The sequence below is a fragment of the Macaca nemestrina genome, chromosome 5 (genome assembly GCF_043159975.1).
Source record: "Macaca nemestrina isolate mMacNem1 chromosome 5, mMacNem.hap1, whole genome shotgun sequence".
NCBI classification, from domain to species: domain Eukaryota; kingdom Metazoa; phylum Chordata; class Mammalia; order Primates; family Cercopithecidae; genus Macaca; species Macaca nemestrina.
In genome coordinates this window covers 176,969,574-176,993,001 of record NC_092129.1, presented here as the reverse complement: position 1 = coordinate 176,993,001, position 23,428 = coordinate 176,969,574, and the positions used below count along the sequence as shown (strand labels likewise).

At 47.9% G+C, this 23,428-nt stretch overlaps 1 protein-coding gene across 13 annotated transcripts in view; it reads left to right on the top strand.

The window, feature by feature from the left end:
* LOC105487377 (ras responsive element binding protein 1) overlaps positions 1 to 23,428 on the top strand; it is a 202,500-nt gene that overhangs the window by 159,312 nt on the left and 19,760 nt on the right. For all 13 annotated transcript variants that reach the window (XM_071097680.1, XM_011750832.3, XM_011750821.3 and 10 more), the window contains 4 exons: positions 2,200 to 2,344; positions 2,911 to 3,047; positions 17,431 to 17,620; positions 19,929 to 22,839. In XM_071097680.1, the coding sequence (XP_070953781.1) occupies positions 2,200 to 2,344; positions 2,911 to 3,047; positions 17,431 to 17,620; positions 19,929 to 22,839 (3,383 nt within the window). The remainder of the gene's footprint in view (positions 1 to 2,199; positions 2,345 to 2,910; positions 3,048 to 17,430; positions 17,621 to 19,928; positions 22,840 to 23,428) is intronic.

The following is a 23,428-nucleotide window of genomic DNA, read 5'->3' as shown; positions in this document are numbered from 1 at the left end:
TTTGTCGCTCTGCCGCTTCTAGGAGTGATGCAGTTCAAGGGCAGCCCCAGCTTTCCAGACTAGGATAGAGGCTCTGCAGTCCTTGAGCAAAACTGGAGGTGGCAGCGTTCTATGCCTGAGCTGTGGGCTCCTCACCCCCTTCACTCTCCTGTTGAAGTTTGGTAGTAACTGTGCCACCTGTGGCCACAGTCCACCAGAGAGGAAGTGTCCAGGTTCAGGTTGTATCCCTAAGATTCCAGCTGGTGATCCAGAACAGAGTTAACTGACTGGCGTGGTCTTGAGAGAGAGGTTGGGGTTGGGGGAAGAGCATGAGCTCAGAGTCGGCGCACATAGGTCAAATCAAGCTCTGAGGCTGTGGGCAGGTTGACCTCCCTGCACGTCAGCTGCCACATCTGCAAAATGGAAATAATGATCTGTCTAAGGTTCCTGCTAGGCCCTCACTAAGTGTTGGCCTCAGTCCCTCCTTTATGAAAACAACTTCTTTCATAAATCCCAAGAACAAAATAATTAAGTATCATTTTGTATTTTTATAAATATTATGTCCTATTATTCAAAAGATATTGCTTGAAATGGGCTCATGAACTGTTTATAGTTGTCAACCTCTTAATTTTTAATATTCTCATATCAACTGTAGAAAAGGGTGTGGGTTCTGTTAATTAAAATTCGCTTTGAGTAATTTATTGAAAGGGCAGGTTTGATGCTAGTTTACATCTCTTATCATACTTTCTCAACTCTTAGATGCTTTCTTTAAAATGAGCATTTCTAAAATTGGAGTGTCAAAAACTTGCCAGCCTTTTTTTTTTGCTCCTAATGCCGATATTGAGGGATGGTGTCCTCAAATCACAATCACTTTGGAATAGAGGTGGTGCTTAGAACAAAGCTATTTATTCCCATTAACTTTCACAAGGCTTTAGGAGGCCAAGAACTAAATAATGTTTGTTTGTGATTCTTTATTATTATTCTATTTCTTTCTTTCTTTCTTTTTTTTGAGATCGGTTCTTACTCTGTCTCCCAGGCTAGAGTGCAGTGACATGATCATAGCTCACTGCAACCGTGACCTCCTGAGAGCCAATACCATGCCACTGCACTCCAGCCTGGGCAACAGAGCAAGACTCCGTCTCAACAGCAACAAAAAAGGAGAGTACAGCTAAAAAGAGAGCAAAACTTCTTTTCAGAAGGGTGAGAGGATAGCTCATGAAAATTTTGCTGTCTTTCCCTACTCCTGAGAATTTCTCAAGCAAGATAATCCTATAAAATAGTTATTCATAAAAAGCTGTGACTGTGGTCCTAAATCTGGCACAGTTCAACCACAGTTATATGACGATGGTCATGATGATTGTCATTGGCAAAATTAAATCATTTTTATGTTGCAAAATTAGGAAATTAAAACTCACTATTCATTTGTAATGTCATTTGTTTCCTGTATATCTTAGGACCTTGTTCTTAGAATGTGTGTTTTAGAAGTCAGTAAAGTAAGGTCACTTAAGTTGAATAACCTATAAGACTCTCTTTTTGGAATAGACATACACATATTTTACATAATACTTTCTTATCATATGGGTAGCCTAGTCCTGTAGATATTAGAGTTACCACATGTAACTTTTTCATTCTACTGTCCGAGTTAACTCTTGTGATCTATAAATCCACATAATACTACGAACAACAGGGAACTGCTTTCAGGTCTTAAGCACTCTGGACATTTGCTCTGTTAGCATGTCTCGAATTTGACCACCAAAATGCTTCCAAAGCAGAAAAGACAGATGTGTACAACAGATAGATGGGAGGTGGGTTCTGGGGGCAAGGATAGCATTAGCACTTAGTTTATGAACTAGTGGAACAGTTTAGCATCTGGGAATTCTTTATTCTATAGAATTCCATGTCCTAAAATAGTACTTTTTGTCTGCATGAGTGGATCAGGTCACCAGATAGTTTGTTTTCATCTTGTTAATGCCAGTTAAGTTCATGAATGTCTTCTAGTGAACAGCAAGGCATTGAGCGACACTTTTGGACAGCACTTGGAAGAGCTTTTAGAGAGGTTCAAGGAGATTATAGAGTTTTAGAAAGACAGAAGTCACTGTATAAATTATATCTCATGTCTCTTAACTAAAGAAAATTTAAGTACCAATGCCTAAATATAAAATATTAAAAACATAAATGAACTGACTTCTAAAGATCACATTGTGTGTGTGTTCTTTTCAGACATATGAAGATCCATGAGAAGGACCCTAACAGTGCCACAGCCACAGCCCCTCCATCTCCTCTGAAACGTAGGCGATTGTCCTCCAAGAGGAAACTGAGTCACGATGCCGAGTCAGAGAGAGAAGACCCAGCACCAGCTAAAAAGGTCCTCTTGGCTCCCAGCGCAGATTCACCTGCTTATGGGACTTCTGTCAGAAATACCACTAATCTTTATTTTCTCAGTGTGGAGACTTGGCAGACATCCATCCTAAGCTCTTAAGCTGTGTTTTCCCATACTGTTTCTGTAGAGTGTCTGAGAGAAGAGTGCTAGTGTGCACTTCCTCTTTGGAGCCCCTTTGCTGAGCCCGGAGATGAAATGAAGAGCTTTTACAGTTGTTTCCATGCTTTCTACCTGATTTTTCTAGCTAAAACGCAAGCTTCAAAAGCGTTTGGGACTCTTGTTCTCACTTTTTTATTACCAGTGCTGGCAGATACCAGGTGCTGCATAAGTACTTGTCGGGTGGGTGGGTGGGTGGGTGGATGAATGGTAGTGTTCCGGGAGTATTTGCTGTGTGAATGAATGAATGGTCAGGTCCTTAATAATCAGGATTGGATAATGCAACCCTTGCCTTTTATTATTGTAAATCTCTGAACTTAGCATTGGCCTCTCTTCTGAAGCCATCCCATGTGGGAGACCTCCCTCGTGACTTCACTTTTTTCCTTTTCCCTCAGATGGTAGAAGATGGGCAGTCAGGTGACTTGGAGAAGAAGGCTGATGAAGTCTTTCACTGCCCAGTATGTTTCAAGGAGTTTGTTTGCAAGTATGGACTGGAGACCCACATGGAGACCCATTCAGATAACCCACTAAGGTAGGAGAAGGGGTGAACTAGACCTTGTTCATTCCTGTTTCTCCTGGCATGTGACAATGTTCTTAAGTCCTATTACTCCACACTGGGCTCCAGTGATTGAACTTGTGCACAACATTAGGGAGGCAGTTCAGAAAGTACTGGTGTGAGGAAGAAGTTGGCTGAGAGTTGTCAGAGGGTGGCTGTATCCACAGGGTGTTCACATAGTTCACTGTGCCTTTCTCTCAGCAAAGCCCCTTGAGTAGTCACCAGTGAGCCCCTGAACACTGGGGAGTCTGCTGTCACGGGTGTTCTTGGACAACAGATAGATTTTCTTGGCAAAAGATGTTGCCACTCAAATGACTATTAGCAATGCATGAATATGTGGCCCAAACAGGGACAGCCCGTGTGTTGGATACCCCCGGCACAGCACTGGTGCATCATAGGCACTAAGAAGTGTTTGAACTGAGCTAGACCTCATAGCACAGAAACCTGAGAAGCCATTTTGGGGTAAGAGAAAGTTCTGCTTAGTGCAGGACACTTGGCCAAAAATGGAGCCTGATATGTTTCAATAAAAAAGTGAAAGGTGATTGCTCTGCCATCCAGCTTCAATTGTAGGGGCTTCCCAGCTCCAGTGTTTCTGATCCTCAGCCTTGCCAGGCAGAAGACATGGGTAGTGACAGGACTTCCCAGAAGAATTCAGGGGACTCATCTTTCTTTCTCTACCTTCTCTCATAATTCATCAGGCAGTCAGTCCTGTATTCTTGATGAATTGATAGATTTGGAAGTTTTTCGTAGAGAATTGCCACTTTAAAAATGTTATCTGCCAGAGATTTTAAGCATTGGAAAGAACAAAGAACTACTTAGGAACCCCTGCTGTTGTTGAGAGACTTGAAAGTAGCCCATCCTGGAAGTCACACACAGCTGCAGGGTCACAAGCACAGAGCGGGGCCATACATGCGTGCAGCTTTGGGTTTTAGAAGACAGCTTGGGAATGCAGGAATTTGGGCATCTGTTTGCCTGAATCCCTGATATATGGACCAGATTTCCTTCTTGAAGACACGTGTTTAGCTGTGACTTAGGAATGGGAAAATCTGAGCAAGCTGAAGACGTATGTTATAGGGAAAAGCCGAATTGTACAGTAACATGATGCCAGGTCAAATATGATTATCCTTAATCACATTAGCCTGACATTTTTCCATTGGTGAGGGAAAATGGAACTTACGAAGAATTTAAACTGCTGAACAGTTGAAGTGCTATAAAATGTCTTTACGGAACTCCCCAGTCTCAAGAAATTGCCTGATCATTGAGTTGGGCACAGACTGGTTGTCAGGCCTAGACCCCACTCCTGTCTCTGCTCATACAGGACCTCAGCCAGCTACATCTGAACCTGTTTTCTCATCCTTCAAATTGAAGGAGGGCAGGACTAGATAATCCTTGTGTTCCTAAAGCCTTCTTGTTTTTTTGTTTTGTTTTGTTTTCTTTTGTTTTGTTTGTTTGTTTGTTTGTTTTTGAGAAAAGTTTTGCTTTGTCTCCCAGGCTGGAGTACACTGGCGCAATCTTGGCTTACTGCAACCTCTGCCTCCTGGGTTCAAGTGATTCTCCTGCCTCAGCCTCTCAAGTAGCTGGGATTACAGGTGTGTACCACCACACCTGGCTAATTTTTTTGTGTTTTTGGTAGAGATGGGGTTTCACCATTTTGGCCAGGCTTGTCTCAAACTCCTGACCTCTGGTGATCTGCCCCACCTTGGCCTCCTAAAGTGCTGGAATTATAGGCATGAACCACCATGCCCAGCCCCAAAGCCTGCTTCTTAACAGTTGTTTTATTCTGTCTACCAGGAAAAAGCATATGGCTCCTCTCTGTGCAGGCCCTCTAGTTCTGAGAGATTGGGAAACTTCACAGGTTCAGGAATGCCCACAGCATCCCCAGGATATGGACTTGTAGTGGGTGGCAAATACTGAAATAGTTCTCTAGATCAAGGACCTGAGTGAGCAGAGATGACATTATCAGCTGAGCCTCCCAAAGCGAATCATGAGCAGAGGCAGAAACAGCACAGGGGACCCCAGCTCCTGCTCACGTGGCTACCCAGCAGCCTTGAGAGCCGGTGCTGCAGTGAATACAGGCTGTCTCTGAGCCCCTCTGTGTACGTTCTCTCACTTCATATTATTCTGTGCTCAGTTACCACCTTAGAAACTATCATTTACCCCCGTCTAGATAATTCTATTCTGCAGGAAAAATAATGTGGCTCCCACAAGCGATTTCTGAGCAGTCCAAGCCTGCATAGCACGGTGTGTGGCAGCGATAGAGGCAGATCAAGTGACCCCTTCTGAAATGCTGACCTGGGTGAGGGACGAGGTTCTCCTGAAGCAGTCCTCTGAGCAAGGACCTGCTCCAGGGAGGCCAGGCTTCCTCTACACAGAGGTTGGAGATGGGCGTTGCACTGGATGCTCATCACTTTTTTCATGGTTGGGATGGGCAGGATTTGGTGAGTGATTACTCCACAGTGATGGTAGGGCTGGTGGTGTAGACAGGCTGTGAAGCTGAACCCTCAGTCCCGCATGTCCAGCTAGCTGACCTAGAGGATTTTCCTCACCTGTTTACAAATAACGCCCTGTGTTTGGTGAGGGGTTGGCTGAGACAGTTTTGTAGCCTGACAGGGACTTGGCCCCTCTGGGCAGGCTCTCACTTTGCTGGCCCCACAGCTGTGGCTGAGGGGTGGCCCATAAGAAGAGGTTGCCAGGCATCCTTTGTGGGGGCACACAGACCACCCCCTGCCCTGTGCCTCGATCTATAATTGTTGCTAGGTGGGGTGGGGCTGGCATGGAAACCAAAAAGAGTTGATTACAGAACATGGTTAATGTCCCTTTGCTCCTCTCTGCTCTGCCGATCCCCGTAATAGCCTGCTATCAGAGGAGGCCTGGGGCAGCCTGCGCCAGCAGGGACTAGCTGGGCGGTGAACTGGGACAGTAGCTGGTGGCAGAGACAGCTTGTTAACCCAGAACTAAAATAGACACCAGCTCCATTTCAAACCCCAGAGGCAGCAGAACCACAGTGGGATGCTACCCGCTTAGACTGGAGGTTTGTAACTCAAAACAGCTGTTGCCTTCTCACTCTCCTGCATTTGTCTCCCTTCCCCCGCCACCAACACTGGCAACGTGCCCATTGTTCCTTAATAAAAAGTGTTGGAAATCCAAACTCATGTAAATCTCGATTCCATGTCCCTCCACTCCACTGTGTTTCAAATGAATGAAATGTTATCATAGAACAAAAGGAAGATACAAAGCTGCCTTAGAGATGCCAGCTCTTACGGTCGGGTGTTAGCTTCACCCTGACATGACCAATGGTCAGTCATCCCCCTTCCCCCACGACTCCCCAGATGAGGGAGAGAAGGCAGAGGAGGAAACAGAGTCAGGCTATGGTGAGCTGGCATTTGGAATTGGAGGTGAGGGACGGAGTGTTCAGAGAGCAGGCGGCTACACAGAGGACCTCCTTTGTGTGAGGATGTTGCTGGGCACTGAATGTCCATCAGAATAGAACAGAGCAACTGGCCATACCCTGCTGTGAATGAAGTCAGCTGGGAGGTGCATCCAGGTCAGCAGGAGAATCCCAGCCACGCGGGTCCCTGAAATTTTCTAATAACCACATTTCATTTCATTTCATTTTGAGGATCTCGCTCTGTCACCCAGGCTGGTGTCCAGTGGCATGATTATTACTCACTGCACCTTGACCTCCCAGGCTTTTAAGTGACCCTTCCACCTCAGCTTCCCAAGTAGCTGGAACCACAGGCATGTGCCACCCCATGCAGCTAATTTTTTTTGTATTTTTTGTAGAGACAGAGTCTCCCTATGTTGTCCAGGCTGGTCTTGAACTCCTGGGCTCAAGTGATCCCCCCACCTTAGCCACCCAAAGTGCCGGGATTGTAGGTGTGAGCCACCGTGCCTGGCCCTAGTAGTCATGTTTTTAAAAGTGAAAAGAAAGAGACAAAATGAATAATGCTTCGAGTATACCAATATCATCAAAATATGTCAACATATAATCAACAGAAAAATTGTGAGTGATGTGGTTCACATTCTTGCTTCCATGTACTGACTTTGAAATCTGGTGTGTGTGGCGCGACACCAGCCCATCTTGACTGCACCACACCAGCCACATTTCAGGTGCTTAACAGTCCACAGAGAGGTTTCAGACAAGCCACCTATGGCAGGGAGGGCTGCAGCTTTGATGCGGAGCCATGTCTTGTGTGTGAAGGCCCAAGGGCGGCAGCTGGATGGTCACCCTGTTGGCACAGCCACTGCTGAGGGTGAAACTTGGCCAAAGTTATTGTGTAATCTTAGATGGCCCCCTGATGAAAGGAGTTCGGGTAATAAGTAATGTTAACATCATTTCAGTTAAAATGTACCCAGCAAATGATTGAGTTTGTACTGTGCGCCAGGCACTTGCCCAGGCTTGAAGGAAAGAGTGATGTTTGAGACAGGGTACGGGCTAGGCACAAAACAAGCTAGTTGGTTATAAAGCAAAGTTCAGAGGTGAGTTCACGGCCCAGGAGGGCACATTTCCCTCAAATTCCAGGCAGAGGGATCTGGTGGATGCAAAGCTTCTCCTTGTTTACATCAGAGGCTGTGGGGCTTCACTTAATTTCCTCTGGGTCAGGGCCCACCTGGGTCTGGTACTTCATTGACCCTGGTCATCTCTGAGTTCAAGGTGATGACATGAAATCTCTGTTGGGAATTAGTACGTAAGGAGCCCAAGGGGGCTCTAGCAGGCACCTCGGCTCCATGAGTAGGGAGGGCAGCTGAGACCACCCCCTGCCTGTATCTTAGTAGTGGGGCCACCAGAGGGAAATGCCTTCTTTTTCCTACATTCTCGACTGTTCCAAGGAATGTTTACCTCCCTTCACTGCACACCTACCACCTACAGAGACCCCAAGACGACTCATCATCTACCCGGTATTGATCCTGTCAAATGTCATCCTAAAAACAGGGAGAAGATAAAATATTTGTCAGCATCTTGTATTCAAGAGTCCATGAGTCTGAGGCTTGGGCAGGCAGAAACAGATTTTAAACACTTCTGGGGGCTGTGAACAGAGGTCCCTCCAGGAGGGGAGGACTGCTCCCACCCCTCACCTGACAGGTACAGAAGCCTTGGTCAGGACTACCCTGCCCCCCACCCAAGGGCCAGAGCGAGGAGTGGCCCACCCAGCTTTGGTGCCCACTACACACCCTTCATGAAGTCCTCAGACTCTGCCCAGTGCTTCACGCCACGCTGGTTTGGTTGAACAATCGGAGTGGGGCATTGGGTTGCCGTGTGCAACCCAGGCGGGTTCCTGGGGCATGGGGAGGGGCGGCTGCCTGGCCAGGGCCCTGTCACAGGGCCATCACTGTTGCTCGAAGCAACTGGGAGAGATTAGTGCAGCTGTTGGATGTCAGTTCTCTGCCCTGAGATGGGCAGGGGAGGGTGGGCTGAGAGGAGAGGAATGTGTGAGTTGGTTGAGACTCTAGAGGAGAGGTTGTTTGCACTTACTCCTTTTGGCCTCTGGAGACAGAACAGGAAAAATGAAGCATGAAATCCCTTTTGAGAAGGAATGCCAGCCTCTCCATTAAAACACAATAATGAGGAAGGAATTCAGTATCTGAAGGAAATGGCCAAGCTGAGTGGCAGCTTCTCGGCAGGTATTTCGCAGGTTCTGCTGATGAGGGTTGCAGGGAGCAGGGAGTGTCAGCGTTAGGAAATGCTCCCAGCTGAGCCAGCGTCCAGGCATTAGGGATGTGTGGGTCACATAAGGAGCCAGGGCATCTGCAAATAGCTGTCCTCTGAACGCACAGCCCGGCAGAGTGGAATGAAGCCAGCCGGCTCCGTCCCAGCCTGCCGCCTGGCAGCTCTGTGACCTCGGACAAGTGGTGACTCGGTTTCCCTATCTGGAAAATAGATTTGAAGACTGTTGTGAGGATGAAGGGAGATATTCCACAATCCTCAGAGTGTAACAAATACTAAATGCAATTTTTCTTCTGGTACTATGTAGAATGCATGTATTTTTAAATATTTTAAACTTTCCAACATTTACAGTTATAGGTGTTGTGCCACTCTATGGCTATCCCATTCCAGCGGAATTGAAAAGGAGTCAAATTCCATGTGTGATTTACTTGGTAGAGAACATGAAAGCAGTTTGTCCTTTACTCTTATAAACAGCTGTTTTTATCTAGTTTCACTTTTGTAAAGATTGGGAAATGGAGTGGCTCTTTAAATTTAGCTTGAGTCCTGCTTCCCATGTTTCTTAATCCCACTATGTGGAAAGCAGAGATTTAGAAACGTGAAGGAACTCGACACCTCTACGTCACAGAACCACACGTCACTTTCCTTAGATTGTTGGGGGATCCCGAGGGTTCTAAGGAAGTGAGTTTCCTGATGTTTGAAATTTGCCAATGCAGCCTTTCAAAAATATGCTTAGCGTAGTTTAAAAAAAAAAAAATTCACCCTTCTTGCTGATTGTGAGGAGGTCATATGTCCTTCAGCTGTCACAGTGGTAGACTTGATGGAGTTACGTGACAGAGAACAGAGCCCAAGGAAGCACCTGAGCGGTTTTTCATCTCTGGGTTACTCTGTTAAGGCTTGTTTGTTGACTTCGGGATTTTCATCTTGTTCTAGAGAGTTAAGGTCACCAGATGAATAAAGTATTACTGTTAGTGAGCACTGGGGGAACTAATCCCAAAACTGTTAAGCCACAAGGATAAGAAGTTTAAAAAAAAAAAAAAAAAAGACTTTTGGTGTCCTTGTTTTCCATTTCTGTAAATCACATTGCTGATAAATTTGCCTTTGGGCATGCACCCTACCCGTTTTAGGTACTAGGCTCAGTTACTGGCTACAGATTCCACATGCCCTTTTCAGGGCTGATGCTGTTAACGGTGATAGTTATTCCTGATAAGTACCTTAACTCTGCTGTGAGGTGTCAAAACTGATGGATCTATTTTTGGCTGCCTCTTTACCATTACTCCTTCTAAAGAATGTGTACAGCATAACAACGTATTTATCACACTGCATTTCTACCCCAGCTCAGAATTGTGCAACTTTCTTTAAAAAAAAAAAAAAAAAAGGATGTCCTGTCTTCTTCCAAGGACATTTGCTGTCAGAAGAACAGATATCTCTGCCTTGCCTAAATAGGCAGGCTGTGTAGCACAGACAGCCATCAATTCAATGACTTTTTAGAATTTTAGGGCCTCACGGTGGCTCATGCCTGTAATCTCAGTACTTTGGGAGGCCAAGGCAAGGGGATCGCTTGAGGCCAGGAGTTGGAGACCAGTCTGGCCAACATGGCAAAACTCCATCTCTACTAAAATACAAAAAAAAAAAAAAAAAAAAAAAAAAGCCAGGCATGGTGTCTCAGACCTGTAATCCCAGCTACTGGGGAGGCTGAGGCACAAGAATCACATGAATCCAGGAAGTAGAGGTTGCAGTGAGCTGAGATTGCACCACTGCACTGCCGCCTGGGTGACCGAGTGAGACGCTGTCTCAAAAATAATATAAAATTTTAATTTACTTTTGTTTTCTTAAGACTTAGTGAATCTGAGTGTGAATAAGAACATTATTTGTCGTATTAAAGTCCCCTGAGGATTGAAAGGACAAAACTCCAGCTAGCAACTGAGTGTATTTTCTTGACCTGTTGGAGCTGGTTGGTCCCACCCCTTGCCCTATGTACCTCCTGCCTTTAGTGACTCAGGCACGTGGTCAGGCAGTGGCTGGCCGGTTGGGTCTCTGTGACTTCAGGACAGTGTGGAGTTCAACAGCTCTTGTGGGAGTCAGGCTTCTCTGACCATGTTAGCACTGTGCCCTTTCCAGCCCAGCAAGGGTCAGAGTCAGTATACTGTGGGATTTTGCTTGTCTGTTTGATTTTTGGAGAAGGGACAGGAAGGGCTGTGACAGTGCCTGTCTAGTCACTGACAACCACAGGCACTTCTCTAAGCATATATCAAAGAGTCTCTGTGATCATGGTTCCCGGCCCCTGGTGTTGGCAGCCACCTTCCTGTCATCTGTGCCTTTACATACCAGCGGCCATGTAGAAACAGCTTACCTTGTGACCTGGGAGGCATTTCCCTCCACTGGGCCCCGCAGGCCCTCCTCTCTGCTTCACGTACCCAGTGCCACCAGGGACATTACAGTTGATACTAAGGGAGGGAGGAAGGGATGCTTTGAAGAGATAAGTGCAGGCAGCTGCTTCACCTCTGCTGTTCCAGGGAGCTCCACCTCCACGTACCTGAACACCACAGCCCCCTCCTACCATCTACCCTAAGAACTGCTAGAGCTCCTCCACCCTATAATGGGAACCTCCACAGTGGAGCGGCCCCACTGGAGGCAGGACCCACATTTCAGGGACTGGAATGTCATACATGGGGTGGGGAATGGTCCAATCTATTCCAGTATTCTAAATTAAAGTTTCTTATCCTCTTACAGAAACATTGGCCAAGGTGTGCTAGAATGCAGGTCCCCTGGGGGCCTGGGGGGTGGGTGAAACAGGCTCTTGTGCACTGTCTTGGTACAGAAACACTTATTTCTGTGAGCATAGTGATTGGGAGTTCACATATGCTAAGCAGCTCCTGTAAGTTGAGGTCAGGCTGAATGTCCATCTTGGATTCCATGTGGAATCTAACCTTAATCTGTCCTTTGGAGATTTTTCCCCTGATGATTTTTTTTTTTCTTCCTGAAAGTAATGTATTTCTGAATGTGATTTTTTAAGAAAAAGTTGTTTTTGAAAGGGTCAGTGGGGTTCTTAATTTCTTTAAATCCTACAAAGAGATACACTTCCCCCAAATACATTTACTTTACTGACAGCAAAGTTAGTTTCCATTTGGAAAAGTTACCCTGTTTCCAACATCGAGTTATCTCTGTTGCCAGAAAATCAAAAGGCAGCCAATCAGATTTGTAAACCTTTCCTCTGGCACATTATCAAGATCTCTTGCAAAATGAAATTGTCCTACAGCCCTCCCCTCTCCTGTGGCTCTGAGTGCAGTTCTGCCCCATCTAAATATTAGTATTTTGCAATCGTGCTCTTTATGAGTCCCTGGGAGAGTGGAGATACACCACAGACGGGGTGAGGAGAGAGTCGTGGGGACCACCTGGCCAGTGACTGTGGTCTTAATGAAGATTGACAAGCCCAAGGGAGGTTTGCAAATACCCTGATGCCTGCAGCCGGCTTTGCATCCAGCAGCTCCATCCACAGATTTACAGTGGCCTCTATTGTCCTTGAAGAGCTGCTTAGAAACAAGGTTGCAAAGCTTTCTCCTTCGGGCCTTGGGAAAGCTGGATGAATCCTCCCGTTTCCACCTGATAGGGCTGATCCAAGTGTTTCTGGGTGGTGGTTTCCACACTGGTTTTATTTAAGGTCTATCAACAGGTGCTGAGTGTGAGGCAGGGAGGCAAGTGGTTTTCTGTGGGTGTTTCTTCCTTTTAACCAACTGCACCACATGCTTCTGATTTCAAAGCAGATTTTTTTTCTCTGCCACTTTCACGTTTTATGTCTTTACACTTCTAGGAGTCCCTTAGTTGAAATTCCATGAAAAGGGTGTGAAGTGTGGATTTAGACCTTGCTTAGATTCTGTTAGGAGGTTGAGTGCTTGTGCAGGCTGGGAGAGCATACACTTCTTTTCAGGAGGCAGGTAAAGGGAGCAGGTGGGATGAGGCAGAAGACTGGTCAGAAAGAACACTTTTCTCCCCATGAGGCTTTCAGTTAGACAGAAGTAGTAAGGACGATTGTGAAGTTCTTGTGAGAAGAGAGAACACTGTTCCTTTGAAATTAAAACTCAATTTTTCCTGATTTTTCATGTTGGCTAAAACAGGCCAGGAAACGGGCTTTTCCTGATTTCTTTTTTCCTGTCGTACAAAAACATAATGATTAAATTTGGAAAAGTACTTTGCAGTTTTCAAGGGACTTTGTTATTCACAGTAACTGCAAAGATCCCCCTGTTTTAGATGAGAAGGGAAACTGAGGTATGGAGAAGGAAAGGAACAGGCGAGAAGTAACAAAGATGAGTAAAGTATTGGTAATTTCTTTTCTCTGGGAGTTCTAACAATCTAACAGGCTTGTACTTTAAGACGTTTCTAGATAGCAGATTCTCACACCTAACTCACTGTATCTTCCAAACTTGTCTAACTATAAGAATCAGCTGGTGTGCTTGTTCATATACAGATTCTTAGGCCCATCCTCTAGTTATTCTGATTTCAGTTGATCTGGGGTGATCTAGGAGTCTGCTTTTTTTAACAAGGTCATGTGGGGATTCTTATCTCTTGGCATGTTTGGGAAATTTTACATAGCCGGCAGCTGAAGTGCAGATGGAAATAAGTTGTCCAAGGTCATACAATCTGAACTCCCTGATCCCCACCTGGTGTCTCTGGTCCCTAAGTCCACATCCCCCTACCACCCACTGCTCCACAGCTGCCTTCCCAGGGACACAGAGTTTGTGGTCAATACTGGATAATTCTGCCACGTCTTTATTCTCATGTCTTCATCAGCTACTACGTATGAAGCTGTCCAGAAACGAGGGATTTTGAGGGTGAGTGAGAGAATGAAGAAGACAGACACAGGCATAAGAGACAAAAAAACCTCAATGTTATTAAAAATGCAAGTAGGGGTGCACACCTGTAGCCCTAGTTACTAGGGAGGCTGAGACAGGTGGATTGCTTGAGCCCAAGAGTTTAAGGCCAGTCTGGGCAACATAGTGAGCCCACCTCAAAAAAGAGAAAAAATCACTACAACCATAGAGGTACAGTAAATTCTAAATCTAATTGCCATATTAAGAGGCATTCATTCTCCATTCCCTTCATAAAACCTACTTATTAATGCCAGTCACACTAAATATTCATAACCAATAGGCTATGCACTAGTACAAAAGTCTCAAAAGTGGAGAGTAGCCAAGCACAGTGGCTCACACCTGTAACCCCAACACGTTGGGAGGCCAATTCAGGAGCATTGCTTGAGCCCAGGAGTTTGAGATCAGCCTGGGCAACATGGTGACACCATGTCTCTAAAAAAATTTTTTAAATTAGCCAGGCATGGTAGCACATGCCTATAGTACCAGCTATGAAGGGAGGCTGAGGTGGGAGGATCACTTGAGCCCGGGAGTTCAAGGCTGCAGTGAGCTATGATCACGCCACTGCACTCCAGCCTGGGCAACAGAGCCAGACTTTTTTTTTTTTTTTTTAAAGAAGAAAAAAAAAAGGCTGGGCACAGTGGCTCACGCCTGTAATCCCAGCACTTTGGGAGGCCTTGGTGGGCAGATGAGCAGGCAGTTCGAGGCCAGTCTGGCCAACATGGAGAAACCCCGTCTCTACTAAAAATACAAAAATTAGCTGGGCGTGGTGACGCATGCCTGTAATCCCAGCTACTCAGGAGGCTGAGGCGGGAGAATCACTTGAACCGGGGAGGTGGAGGTTGCAGTGCGCCGAGATCGCGCCATTGCACTCCAGCCTGGGCAACAAGAACAAAACTCTGTCTCCAAAAAAAAAAAGTGAAGAGTATTCAGTAAGATCTCTAGGATACAAGGAAAAAAAAATATTTTTTATCTCACCGTTTTAAAATTTCTATTTGGTAATATACCTGGCACATTACATATATGCAAATATATATGTATATAAATACATATACATACTACCTGTGTACACACATACATATTCTCAGCTGAACAACAAACACATATGGACCACATACGAAAAACTTTTTTATAGGAGTAGTGCACATTTCAGAAAGTTTGCAGCCACCTCTCAGTCCTACCTGCCTGCCTTTTGCAGTTGACTTGCATGCTACGTCAAGTCTCTTCCCAACCTGTTTATGTCTGTAATACTTGTAATCATTTATTATAATTTAATTAAATTTTATATAAGCTGATGGAATGTTGTTTTAATAAAAGAATAGTCTCTGCAGAAACTTACGTTGCAAAGGCTTATTTGCAGTGCAGATTGGACAGAGTGTTTTTTTTTAGTTGCTGTCAAATTTAGGCTAGGTAAGATACCTGTGCACAGTTGAATGCCATAATCATAAAAATCTAGGCTTCTGCTTTAGTTTGGCTTGCAAAAATCTGGTATAATAAACTCCCATGTACCCTTATCCAGTTTCAGGGATTATCAGCTCACAGCCAATTTTGTTTCCTCTCTTCCCCAACTGAGGTAATTTCAAAACAAATCCCAGATATTCTATGTTTTATTTATAAGTATTTCATTGTATATCTTTTTTTAAAGGGGACCTTTTTAAAAAGCATAGCCAAAATAATATCATAACTGAAACATTCAGTCACTTGTGAATATATCAAATATCTCTGATCAGAGTTAGATTTCCCCAATTCTGACATTTCTCTTAGCCTTTCAGTCCAATATAGATCTTTCAGCCAACTGGTGGCGAGGTGACGGATTGGTGACCATGGGGAGGGTGCAGTTGAACTTGAGCATGGGGAGAATGAACCTGGGGGTGGGAGAAGGAAGGAGCTCCATCTCCAGGACAGAGGCTCTTGTTGCCTCCAAGGGTCACCGTCCTCCCTGTGTGCACAGCTCAGAGCTTGAACGTGTTTCAGCCAGAAAGAACCTCACCCAGAGGGGCTGCATCCATTCTGCTTCCCCGCAGGATGTGTCTCGTGGCCTGTGATTTAGACCGCTGGGTACTTTGACGTCTGGGCCCGCAGTGTGAGGACTTCCAGCCGCTAAAGGTGTTCTTCATTATCCAGACCCATCCCTTCCCTGGGCCTTGACCACAGTGGTGAGCTCAGCAGAATTCCCTCAAAAGGAACGCTGTGTTTTGAGTGGCTCATGGGAACCCACGGTTGGGGTTCCAAAGGTAGCTGAGCAGTGACAGGAGAGTGCTCAGGAGAGGCCCTGCCTGAACAGGGGAGCCAGGGGAGGAGCATGCACAGCAGGACCGGGTTCTGCTGTGCCCGCTACAGCGTGATAAGGCAAGCAGGGCAGCCCATACTGACACTTCTTCCTTTCGGTGCTTCCTGAAAGTGAGTGCAGCTGCTTCGTGGCTGACTTCGTTATCTGTTTATTTCCAGGGAAGACTCTCTCTCAAAAAAGTTTTCACTGAGGTGCATGCAGTGTGGACACAAGCAAGTGGCTTTGCCTGGCTGAAACAGTGATAAAAGGAGCTAGCTCCCTTAGAGGGGGTGAGGGTCAGCTACGCTTGCACACGTAAATACATGGAATGATGCTTGGTATACAGCGTTGTCTAACAGAATATCCTGTGATCGTGCAAACATATTGTGTCTGTGCTTCCCGATGCAGTTGAGCCCTTAAAAGAAGGCTGAAGTGACTGAGGAAACTTTAATTTAAATTTGAACAGCCACATATGGCTTTGGTGGCTACTACATTCCGTGCAAGTCTAGGAGATGTTGATAATACCATAACGATGGTATTTTGTTTTTATCCACCCATCTGCACACTGATGTAAAACTTTTAATATGGTTCTCAGTGAAGACCTAGAAGACAATACTGGTATGAAAAGCAGAGACAATATTATAAAGTGGTGTTTGCTCTGCATCTGTGTGGCCTGGAACATTTAGGATGTCAAAGATCATCTCTGAAATGAAGAGTCAGATTTTGAAGTGGACTGCATCTGTGGGAGTCTTTCAAGGAAGGAGAGGCAGCCTTGTGATAGGCATGGGTGGGAGCAGGAACTCAGGCTGACATTTCATGTGTGCTTCTTACTGGCTATGTGGCATGAGTCACATTGCTTCGTATTTTTGATCACCAGTGTTCATCTGGAAGATGAGAGTCATGATACGCACCTGCCTGCTGGGGTTGTCATATGTGCTGTGCTGTCAGGGTGCCTAAGCTCCGTCCGTGAGGACCGTGGTTATCATTCAGATAATGATGATGCTAATACCACAACTTAATGCACAATCACTGTCACTTCTAATTAGATTGGAAAGTTTAATAATTTTTATCCCTGTCAGATGCCAGGGATGCCGATTGATTGCTCTAGCTACTACTTAAATGTATATGCTCTTTTGACTTTTAAACATTTACTCTCTAGACTTTTAAGCATTAGAATCCAGTGAACTGAGGGAGAGAGAAACCTCTGACATGATCCCTAATGCCTGATCGAGGTGAGAGCGAGCAGGTCTGCCATGGTGACTTCAGGTTCCCAGCTGTCTTCTTCTTGTGCCCAGACTGTGGGTGTTCAAGTCGTATGTACATCTTGTGCTGCCTGCAAAGATTTGGTATCCAGAAGTTGATAGAATACAATGTTTTTTAAAGGAAGAAGTTTTTGGTGCTAACCATGCAGCCTGGCTTCTTGACATCATATCATTTTTATTTTACTCAATTGAAATGAGTCAACAAAAACATAAGGCTGGAAGAGTAGAAACTCTGACTTAACTGCTTCTTCATATGTTCTCCCTTTCTGCCTCCTCATATGTTCTCCGTTTCCTCTCCTAGATGTGATATTTGCTGCGTCACCTTTCGAACACATCGAGGACTGCTGCGTCACAATGCGCTTGTCCACAAACAACTTCCCAGGGATGCAATGGGCAGGCCTTTCATACAGAACAACCCTTCGATTCCTGCTGGCTTCCACGACTTAGGATTCACGGACTTCTCCTGTAGGAAGTTTCCTCGCATTTCTCAGGTATTCTGATCAGCCCATGGAAGCAACCAGCAACTGCCTTCCATGGTCCACGCAGTTAGACTAAACTTCCTCTCCCTGAGGTTTCTTTCCTTAAAATGTCGGTTGGGCTTTGTCTTTTTTATAACACCTTTTTTCTTAAAATTATCGTTGGCCCTTTCAGTCTTCCTTGGGTTGTTGGGTTGAGAAGGGCGCAGTCTTGTTTGGGGTTGAATATCCTAAGAACTTGTGCATCAGTCTAGCTGTTCTGTGCCTTTTGCCCATTCTTGGGTCTTTGAGGTTTAAGATGTCAACCCTGGTAGGCCAGGCCCCAGTGACTCACACCTGTAATGCCAGCACTTTGTGAGGCCAAGGCAGGAGGATCGTTTGAGGTCAGGAGTTTGAGACCTGCCTGGACAGCATAGCAAGACTTTATCTCTACAAAAAATTTAAAAATTAGCCAGGCATGGTGGTGTGCACCTAGTAGTCCCAGCTACTTGGGAGGCTGAGGTGGGAAGATACTTGAGCCCAGCAGGTTGAGGCCGCATTGAGCCATGATCACGCCACTGCCCTCCAGCCTGGGTGGCAGAGAGAGATTGTCTCAAAAATAAAATTTTAGGGCCGGCACGGTGGCTCGTGCCTGTAATCCCAGCACTTTGGGAGGCCATGGTGGTCAGATCACAAGGTTAGGAGTTCAAGACCAGCCTGACCAACATGGTGAAACCTAATCTGTACTAAAAATACAAAAATTAGCCAGATGTGGTGGCACGCTCCTGTAATCCCAGCTACTCGGGAGGCTGAGGCAGGAGAATCACTTGAACCCAGGAGGATGAGGTTGTAGTGAGCCGAGATTGTACCATTGCACTCCAGCCTGGGCAACAGAGCAAGACTCCATCTCAAAAAAAAAAAAAAAAATTTTTTTTTTTAAATAAAATAAAAGTTGTGAATTGTAAAACACCCCAGCCCTATAATAATTGGAATTTTTTGGGCTTTTAAAAAAATCTTTACTATCTGCGTTGCAGCTAAATATTCTAAATATTGTGGTTTCTATTAAAAACAGTTTGGGTCATTATTGACCTGAATAAGAAAAGAGCCACATATATTCCCGCTAATAAAGCACCTGCTAAAACTACTTTGAAATCGGCTGGGCACAATGGCTCGTGCCTGTAACCCCAGCACTTTGGGAGGCCAAGGCGGGTGGAGCACTTGAGGCCAGGAGTTTAAGACCAGCCTGGCCAACACAGTGAAACCCCGTCTCTACTAAAAATATAAAAAATTAGCTGGGCATGGTGGCACATGCCTATAATCCCAGCTGCCGGGGAGGCTTAGGCATGACGATCTCTTGAACCTGAGAGGTGGAAGTTGCAGTGAACCGAGATCATGCCTGGGTGACACAGCGAGACTCAGTCTCAAAAATAAATAAATAAAACTAAAACTACTTTGAAATTATTTTTTCCCCCATTTAAAGAAGTTCAGATAGAAGGCATCAACACTGTTGTTCTTCAAGTGTATAAGGTACAAACTCAATGGATTGTTCCATATGCACACCACCCATGTTAACCCCCCAGGTGACATTCCTCATAGCCCCTCCTAGGCAGTGTCCCCCTTCCACAATCATAGAGGGGTAGGGTAGCTGATTCTCCAACATCTCCCACCCTCAGTTTCGCAAGGCACCCATTTTTTAAAAGAATTAATTCTACTCTTGTGGTATTGTTACTTAACTATGCTTCAGAATCTCTCATGAGATATCTTGTGGGGTTGATATCATTTATCATGCAAACATGATTCTTAAGATGCTTTGTGGATTTCCTTATTCAGTCTAGTGTGTTAGCAAGCAGGAGAAGGTCATTTTTTTTTTTTAAGGCAGAGTCTTGTTCTGTTGCCCAGGTTACAGTGCAGTGTGGCATAGTCATGTCTCACTGCAGACTCAACCTCCTTAGGCTCAGGTGCTTTTCCTGCCTCAGCTTCCCAATAGCTAGGACACAGGCATGTACCACCATATCTGGCTAATTTTCTTGCTTTTTATAGAGACGAGGTCTTGCTATGTTGCCCAGGCTAGTCACAAACTCCTGGCCTCAAGCGATCCTCCCACTTCGGTCTCTGGAGTAGCTGGGACTAGAGGCATGAGCCAACACACCTGGCAAATTTTTTTTTTTCTTTTTTTGTAGAGATATGGGATCTTGCTATGTTGCCCAGACTGGGAACTCTTTTTATATTATGGGGGAAGATTGTGGGATAAATGTACAACAAATACTTTGTGCATCTCCGTTTAGTGATTATTTTTTCAATCTTCACGTGTGTTCCCTTGTTTTTACCGGTGGGTTCTATATAGGCCTGGTGCGAAACAAACCTGCGGAGGTGCATCAGCGAGCAGCACCGTTTTGTCTGCGACACCTGTGACAAGGCGTTCCCCATGCTCTGCTCACTGGCCCTGCACAAGCAGACCCACATGGCGGCAGACCAGGGTCAAGAAAAGTTGCAGGCCACGCCCCTGCCTGCTGACGCCCTGGACCAGAAGGGCTTCCTGGCCTTGCTTGGCCTGCAGCACACCAAAGACGTCAGGCCTGTCCCCGCCGAGGAGCCCCTGCCGGATGACAACCAGGCAATTCAGCTCCAGACACTCAAGTGTCAGCTACCTCAGGACCCCGGCTGCACCAACCTGCTGAGCCTGTCTCCTTTTGAAGCTGCTTCCCTAGGCGGTTCTCTCACAGTTCTCCCCGCGACCAAGGACAGCATAAAGCACCTGTCCCTGCAGCCCTTCCAGAAGGGCTTCATCATCCAGCCTGACAGCAGCATTGTGGTCAAGCCCATCTCTGGCGAGTCGGCCATTGAGCTGGCAGACATCCAGCAGATTCTGAAGATGGCGGCCTCGGCTCCCCCTCAGATCAGTCTTCCGCCCTTCTCCAAGGCCCCCGCCGCCCCACTGCAGGCGATCTTCAAGCACATGCCCCCTCTGAAGCCAAAGCCCCTGGTCACACCACGGACGGTGGTGGCCACCTCCACGCCCCCGCCTCTCATCAACGCCCAGCAGGCTTCCCCAGGCTGTATCAGCCCCAGCCTGCCGCTGCCGCCCCTGAAGCTCCTCAAAGGCTCAGTGGAGGCGCCCTCCAACGCCCACCTGCTGCAGCCCAAGTCCGGGACCCAGCCCAGCGCGGCCACGCGGCTCTCCCTGCAGCAGCCGCGGGCGGAGCTACCGGGCCAGCCCGAGATGAAGACGCAGCTGGAGCAGGACAGCATCATCGAGGCCCTGCTGCCGCTGAGCATGGAGGCCAAGATCAAGCAGGAGATCACAGAGGGGGAGCTCAAGGCCTTCATGACAGCGCCCAGCGGCAAAAAGACGCCAGCCATGCGCAAGGTGCTCTACCCCTGCCGCTTCTGCAACCAGGTGTTTGCCTTCTCGGGGGTCTTGCGTGCCCATGTGCGCTCCCACCTGGGCATCTCGCCATACCAGTGCAACATCTGCGACTACATCGCCGCCGACAAGGCCGCGCTCATCCGCCACCTGCGCACGCACAGTGGGGAGCGGCCCTACATTTGCAAGATCTGCCACTATCCCTTCACTGTCAAAGCCAACTGCGAGCGGCACCTGCGCAAGAAGCACCTCAAGGCAACCCGCAAGGATATCGAGAAGAACATCGAGTATGTGAGTAGCAGCGCGGCCGAGCTGGTGGACGCCTTCTGTGCCCCGGACACCGTGTGCCGGCTGTGCGGCGAGGACCTCAAGCACTACCGTGCCCTGCGCATCCACATGCGCACGCACTGCGGCCGCGGCCTGGGCGGGGGCCACAAGGGCCGCAAGCCCTTCGAGTGCAAGGAGTGCAGCGCCGCATTCGCGGCCAAGCGCAACTGCATCCACCACATCCTCAAGCAGCACCTGCACGTGCCCGAGCAGGACATCGAGAGCTACGTGCTGGCCGCCGACAGCCTGGGGCCCGCGGAGGCGCCAGCCACTGAGGCCTCGGGGCGCGGGGAGGACAGTGGCTGCGCTGCCCTTGGTGACTGCAAGCCCCTCACCACCTTCCTGGAGCCCCAGAACGGCTTTCTGCACAGGAGCCCCACCCAGCCTCCGCCTCCCCATGTCTCGATCAAGTTGGAGCCCGCCAGTAGCTTTGCGGTGGACTTCAATGAGCCCCTGGACTTTTCTCAGAAGGGCCTGGCGCTGGTCCAAGTGAAGCAGGAAAACACCTCCTTCCAGAGCCCTTCCTCCCTGGCCCCCTACGACTGCTCCATGGAGCCCATCGACCTGTCCATCCCCAAGAACTTCAGGAAAGGGGACAAGGATTTGGCCACTCCCAGCGAAGCCAACAAGCCTGAGCAGGAGGCGGGGAGCAGCGGGCAGCCCTCTCCCTGTCCAGCACCCGGCCCTTCTCTTCCCGTGACTTTGGGGCCCAGCGGGATCCTGGAAAGCCCCATGGCCACTGCGCCGGCGGCCACCCCGGAGCCCCCAGCGCAGCCCCTGCAGGGCCCCGTTCAGCTGGCGGTCCCAATCTACTCCTCAGCCCTGGTCAGCAGCCCTCCCCTCGTGGGCAGCTCAGCCCTCCTGAGTGGCACAGCCTTGCTGCGGCCACTGCGGCCCAAGCCCCCCCTGCTTTTGCCAAAGCCCCCCGTGACAGAAGAGCTGCCCCCGCTGGCCTCCATTGCCCAGATCATCTCATCTGTATCCTCGGCCCCCACCCTCCTGAAAACCAAGGTGGCGGATCCAGGGCCAGCAAGCACTGGCAGTAACACCACGGCTTCAGACAGCTTAGGAGGCTGTGTCCCCAAAGCCGCCACCACTGCCACCCCTGCTGCCACCACCAGCCCAAAAGAGTCTAGTGAGCCTCCCGCTCCAGCCAGCAGCCCAGAGGCTGCCTCTCCCACCGAGCAGGGCCCAGCGGGCACCTCGAAGAAGAGGGGCCGGAAAAGGGGGGTGAGGAGCCGGCCCCGCGCCAACAGCGTTGGGGTGGACCTGGACTCCAGCGGGGAGTTTGCGAGCATCGAGAAGATGCTGGCCACCACGGACACCAACAAGTTCAGTCCGTTTCTGCAGACAGCGGAGGACAACACTCAGGATGAGGTGGCCGGAGCCCCCGCCGACCACCACGGGCCCAGTGATGAAGAGCAGGGCAGTCCCCCAGAAGACAAGCTGCTGAGGGCCAAGCGGAACTCGTACACCAACTGCCTGCAGAAGATCACCTGTCCCCACTGTCCCCGGGTTTTCCCTTGGGCCAGCTCCCTACAGAGGCACATGCTCACACACACTGGTAAGAGGGCCACCGGGCTCCCAGGCGGTGAGTCCTACGTCGTGGCAGGGGGAGCCACGGGTGGGGGTCATAAGCGAGATGAATCTCCCACAGCTCCAGTTATTCCTAGCTTGCCTTCTTCCCCTGTCTGCGAAGCCCCGGGCTTGTCTGGTGGTGCTGTATTTCCTGTGTGCTCTCAGTACCCACATGGCCTGTGTGCAGGGGCTGAGCCCTCCAAGGGCAGCATTCTAGTGAGTGTTCACCCAGGGCGTTTTGAGGTGAAAGTGGTCACAGGCCCTCAGATCACTCATGGCGTCGCCTCATCCCTTCCGGAGGCGGTAGCCAGATCATCTACTGGGTTAAGCAGGGAGGCAGCTCCGGAGAAGTGAGACTTTGAAGGTATTGGGGCATAATGAGCTCGGTGCTTTGACACTAGACATTCCATTCCAGTGTCCTCAGTGCAGCGTTTTAAATTTTGAAAATTTTGTGAAGTTTTTTTGGATGCCGTGTATTCTTAAATCTTACAAATCGTGATGTTGGCCGTTTTCTTTCGGTTCACTAAGTCACATCTTCCCCTGTTGATTGTGAAAATCAGCAATGAGTGGTGGTA